Source organism: Phyllostomus hastatus, unplaced genomic scaffold, assembly GCF_019186645.2.
Source record: "Phyllostomus hastatus isolate PE091 unplaced genomic scaffold, TTU_PhHast_1.1 phas_contig_148, whole genome shotgun sequence".
In the NCBI taxonomy this organism is placed as follows: domain Eukaryota; kingdom Metazoa; phylum Chordata; class Mammalia; order Chiroptera; family Phyllostomidae; genus Phyllostomus; species Phyllostomus hastatus.
In genome coordinates, this window is record NW_025333607.1 from 17,364,418 (window position 1) to 17,370,417 (window position 6,000).

General features: G+C 41.2%; 1 protein-coding gene across 13 annotated transcripts in view; it reads left to right on the top strand.

Moving 5' to 3' along the window:
• Window positions 1-5,267, top strand: part of ESRRG (estrogen related receptor gamma) — a 508,248-nt gene extending 502,981 nt beyond the window's left edge. For all 13 annotated transcript variants that reach the window (XM_045861556.1, XM_045861545.1, XM_045861578.1 and 10 more), the window contains one exon: window positions 1,342-5,267. In XM_045861556.1, coding sequence (XP_045717512.1) covers window positions 1,342-1,586 — 245 coding nt within the window. In that variant the 3' untranslated portion in view covers window positions 1,587-5,267. The remainder of the gene's footprint in view (window positions 1-1,341) is intronic.
• The last annotated feature ends 733 nt before the right edge of the window (window positions 5,268-6,000 follow it).

A 6,000-nucleotide genomic window follows, 5' to 3' on the forward strand; every position in this document is an offset into this window, starting at 1 on the left:
ATAAAGACAATTTCAAAACGTGTTACCACTTGCAACGGCCGTCAAGCTTCTGTTCCAGCTGGTGTGGCTCAGTTGGTTAGGCGTTGTCCACAAACCGAAAGGTCGCCAGTTCGGTTCCCAGTCAGAGCACATGCCTGGCCGGCAGGATGGGTCCTCAGCCGGGGCAGGTATGAAGGGGGCCGGTCTATGTTCTTCCCTCACATCAGTGTTTCTCTCCCTCATTTTCTCCCTCCCCTCCCCTCTCTCTAAAACAGAAAGAAATTTTAAAAATTCAAAAAAAACAGCATTCAAGCTTTTGATTACTTTGCCATAATTTTTTATCGTATGTTTATCCACCTGGTTTTAAATCACGTCTCCTCTTTCTGTGCATGGGATCTGATGTTTGAATCCTGTGAAGGATTAGGCTAACGACATATATCTTAGAACTCAGCATTCTCCAAGACCCAGAATTATTAAACATGCAGAATCCCCCCAAAGACCCCATTATGTGTAATTAACAGATAAACTGTCATCAGAATCAATAAAACGTGCTAAATGATTCAAACTTGTATATAATTAAGTGTCTGGTTTAGAACTAGAGCTGCAAGTTTCATTCCCCCGCCCCACCCTCTCACATTTCTTGCAAGAATAATGTGGCAACCCTGTTAACCCTTTCCTTGCCTGATTGAATTAGATTTTTAAATTAAACTCAGACCTCATTAATGTAAAAGGCTTTATTTGTGTATCAGTGCAGAAGCAGACTCTGTAAGGATCTTTTAAGGAGCTGTGAAGAATCCCCTAAAAATTTTACAACTGAACACAGTGTTAGATTCAGGGTATTTACATGAAATTCTTAAAATCTTGGTCATTAATGTTTTTCTTTCCAATTGGGAAATATGAGCTTTTTCAGGGCAAGGTCCGAATTGTAAACAACTTTACTTCCACAGCAATGAAAGTCATACTTTTAATAGATGGCCTTCCATAATTGTTGAAGGAATGAATAAATACATGAATGACATAATGACTACAATAGCCAAGATTGTAATCTGTTCAACGGAAGGCTCAGTCTTGAGAGAGAGAGAGAAAACCCCACACCTTTGAAATAATGGATCTTTTGTGATAATTCCCATGTCCTAAGTAAGCACTGCATAGTATCTACTGTCGGGAAATTTAGACGGAGTTTGGAAAGGTGAGGCTCCCAACACATCACAGCTTAGAGTTTAGAGGTGTTGGAGAGTAACATTTAACTTGCACAACACGGTTATACATAGGTTTGTATTGCTATTAACTTTCATAACACCATTATGCATAGGTGTGATCGTTACTAATAGTGTGGTGTGTACTTTCTGCCTCCCGGTACAGACTCCATGCACATAGAGGACGTGGAAGCTGTCCAGAAGCTGCAGGACGTCTTGCACGAGGCCCTGCAGGATTACGAAGCCGGGCAGCACATGGAAGACCCTCGAAGGGCCGGCAAGATGCTGATGACGCTGCCCCTCCTGCGGCAGACGTCCACGAAGGCCGTGCAGCATTTCTACAACATCAAACTCGAAGGCAAAGTCCCCATGCACAAACTTTTTTTGGAAATGCTGGAGGCCAAGGTCTGACCGGAGGCCTTCCTGGGCCTCCTTCTCCTGCACGCCGGAAAAGGGAAAATAAACCCGAGGGTGATGTCGAAGAAACGTAGAGTTTAGTCAGCACCATCAGAAATCAGCAAAGACTGCACTGATCATTTAGCAGCAAGACTATGAAGCAGCTTTCAGATTTTTTCCATATCTCCCTGATGAATTTCTTTCTACCTGATCTCATCTTTTTTCCCCATTTCTCTTCCTCTTCATTTTTCCCTCCTTCTCTTACTCCTCCTTTCCCTTATTTTTTGACTTCCTTGATTATTGGTTTCCTCTCTCATTCCCTCCCTCCCTCCCTCCCTCCCTCCCTTCCTTCCTTCCTTCCTTCCTTCCTTCCCTCCCCTACTCTCCTTTCTCTCTTCTCATCCTCCTCTTTCCTCTAAATTTTAAATAGCTCTAATTGTAACAGAATTTTTCTTCTTCCCTTTCCCTCCTCCCTCCCTTCCTTCCTTCTGCTGCTGAACTTTTAAAAGAGGTCTGTAATCGAAGAGAGAAGGAAGCCAGCCCCGCCAAAGGATGGAAATCCATAATATGGATGCCAGTGAACTTATTGTGAACCATAACGTCCCCAATGACTAAGGAATCAAAGAGAGAACCGACGTACCTGAAGTACAGTGCAACATAGGCAAATTGACGGAGTGCAGTATTAGATTTCGTGGGAGCAGCCTCGAATTAAACACCTTAAGCAACGTTGCATTGTTGCTCCGGCTGCTTCTTATCATTGCTTTCCCATCTAGATCAGTTACAGCCATTTGATTCCTTAATTGTTTTTTCAAGTCTTCCAGGTATTTGTTAGTTTAGCTACTATGTAACTTTTTCAGGGAATAGTTTAAGCTTTATTCATTCATGCAATACTAAAGAGAAATAAGAATACTGCAATTTTCTGTGCTGGCTTTGAACAATTACGGACAACAATGAAGGACAAATGAATCCTGAAGGAAGATTTTTAAACAAAAACGTTTTCTTTCTTCTTACAAATGGAGATTTTTTTTGTACCAGCTTTACCACTTTTCAGCCATGTATCAGTGTGGGAATTTAACTTACTCAAGCAATAGTTGAAGGGACGGTGCATATTATCACGGATGCAATTTATGTCGTGTGCCAGTCTGGTCCCAAACATCGATTTCTTAACATGAGCTCCGGTTTACCTACATGTCCACTGACACCAAGGATTAGATCATGCCATCCGGGACTACTCTGGGTAGTCACGTGTGTGAGTGCTGCGCATGGAACCCAGGTCCATAGGAGTTCGAGAAGTGCACCTCTCGGCCTGGGAGGTGCAGTTGCCATACAATTCCTCGCTGCCCTGCCACGGTGGTTAGGAATGAGTTCCTGCCTGTTTGTGAAGTTCCAGACCTTTCCCCCAAGGAGCTGTGAGCCAGTATTCATTTAAGAGGCAATAAGGCGAATGCCAGAATTTGAACAGAAACAACAACAAAAAACGTCACCAAGGACAACAGACGCCTGACCAAATTCTAAAACCTGTCCATATGAGTTGATTCATTTAGGAATGTTTGTTTCAATTAACCTGCAGTTTTTGCCAAGAGCTAAGCCGATAGATCTGCTTTTTTCAACCAGTATTGTCACAGCAAGAAAGTCAGTCAGGTTCCAGACTGTTAAGAGGTGTAATCTAATGAAGAAATCAATTAGATGCCCCCGAAATCTACAGTCACCAAGTAACCAAGAAACAGAAGAAACAGTAACCTCCATCAGATGCTATACCAATGGACCAGTGTTAGTAGCTGCTCCCTGTACTATGTGAACAGTCTTCTTCTATGTACACAGATGTAATTAAAATTGTAATCCTAACAAACAAAAGAAATGTAGTTCAGCTTTTCAATGTTTCATGTTTGCTGTGCTTTTTCTGAATTTTCTGTTGCATTCAAAGACTGTTTGTCTTGTTCTTCTTGTGGTGTTTGGATTCTTGTGGTGTGTGCTTCTAGACACAGGGTAGAATTAGAGACAGTACTGGATGTACAATTCCTCAGGAGACTACAGTAGTATATTCTATTCCTTACCAGTAATAAGGTTCTTCCTGATAATAATTAAGAGATTGAAACTCCAAACAAGTATCCACTACGAAACAGATACACGTCGAAATCGTAATAATATTTTCAAAACAAGGAATAATTTCTCTAATGGTTTATTATAGAATACCAATGTATAGCTTAGAAATAAAACTTTGAATATTTCAAGAATATAGATAAGTCTAATTTTTAAACGCTGTATATATGGCTTTCACTCACTCATCTCTCTGATGTTGTTATTAACTCGCTCTGTGTTGTTGCAAAACTTATTTGGTGCGGATACGTCTCCAAAACTGTTGCTACTTTGTGTGCTTTAAACGGAATACCTTGGGTTGGTGTTTCATCAGCCTAATGCTAGAAATACTGTGTATCTATCATTAGCTATATGGAACTATATTGTAGATTGTGGTTTCTCAGTAGAGAAGTGACTGTAGTGTGATCCTAGATAAATCATCATTAGCAATTCATTCAGATGGTCAATAACTTGAAATTTATAGCTGTGATAGGAGTTCAGAAATTGGCACATCCCTTTAAAAATAACAACAACAGAAAAATCCAACTCCTGGGACATAAAAAGGTGCTGATTCTATAAGATTCTTTATATATGTAAGTGTTCAAAAAGGTTCTTTTCCAGAAAGTCTGTGCAGGGTTTAAGTTGCTACTGTTCAAACACACTCTATATAAATAAAGTATACACAATAGACACATCGTTTTTACTGTATCACATTGAAGTACTTGGGCTTCAGAAGTAAGAGCCACCCCACTGAAAACACGAGATGGAGATACGTGAGAACACGGAAGTACGAGTTTCAGTTTTCAGTTTAAGGGAAACATGCATAGGAAACACAATAACACGCAGATTTAAGAGAACTGCACGGGACTGCACGGGCTTTTAGGGCAAATGCTCCTCCTAAACCTCACCTGAGGTAAGTTTTTTCGAGTTTCAAGCAAGACCATTTACTTAATGTGAAGTTTTGGGAAGTTTTAAAGGTGTACGTTTTAGCCATATGATTTTAATTTTTATTTTCCTTCTTTTTCAGTTTGTTCTTATTTAAAGTGGTATGATTGTGTGACTGCCTGCTGTTACACTTGGGTTTCCATCAGCTCAGATTGTTGTATTTATTCCACTATTTTGCATTTAAATGATAACATAAAAGATATAAAAAATTTAAAACTGCTATTTTTCTTATAGAAGAGGAAATGGGTGTTGGTGATTGTATTTTAATTATTTAAGCGTCTCTGTTTACCTGCCTAGGAAAACATTTTATGGCAGTCTTATGTGCAAAGATCGTAAAAGGGCAAAAAAAAAATTTAAACTGCTTATAATAATCCAGGAGTTGCATTATAGCCAGTAGTAAAAAGAATAATAATAATGATAATAATAATACTAATAAAACCATGTCTATAGCCGTAGATGGGCTTCACATCTGTAAAGCAATCAATTGTATATTTTTGTGACGTGTACCATACCGTGTGCTCCAGCCGATGTCCATTCGTGTAAATGTATTTATTTTATATTGTATATATTGTTAAATGCAAAAAGGAGATATGATTCTGTAACTCCAATCAGTTCAGATGTGTAACTCAAATTATTATGCCTTTCAGGATGATGGTAGAGCAATATTAAACAAGCTTCCACTTTTGATTGCTCTCCCGCATCGTGTTTCTTTCTTCACGCCCCTCCCGCACCCCAGGAAGGAACCGAGCAAACAAACACGGCCCTTTGCTGCTTCCATTGAACGAGTATCTCGCAGTAACCTCTTCCCTAAAAATAAAGCAGGAGTTTAAATAAGAGCTATATAAAGGCTTGTCAGGATGAATTCTAGGGTGCCAAGAGACATTTTGCATATTTAAGAGTATGCAAAGTGTCTTGGGGCACATTAGAATTCATCCTGACAAGCCTTTATATAGCTCTTCCTTCATCTCAAAGCGTCTCCGCATCCTCCTGCCTTACTCCAAATCATCGCCTCTGTGGCAGTGTCACAACAGAAAACTTTCCCCCCTATTTTAAGATCGCGTTAAAACGAGCGATTCCTATTCTTTCCCCGCATCCACAATTGAATCGTGCCTGCACGGGGCTCGCTGGCGAGAGCCGCACGCTTTCGGGAGCAGCCCTGGCGTCGCAGACCAGGTTTCCTGACCAGAAATCAGCAGAGTTTCTAGATCCGTGCGCGGGGGGCGGGGAGCTGTCTCCCAGCCCGAGAGGGCTCGGCGGCTGCGCTGGCAGCGAGCGGCCTCCCCTTGCAAGCTCTTTCACTCCGAGGTTACAGCCCTTGCTGCTCCGGGGTAGCTGCGCGTGCCCTGGACCCTCCTGCAGCCGTAGCCATCACCGAGGTGACAATATGTGCGTTCTTGTCCCTGCCGCC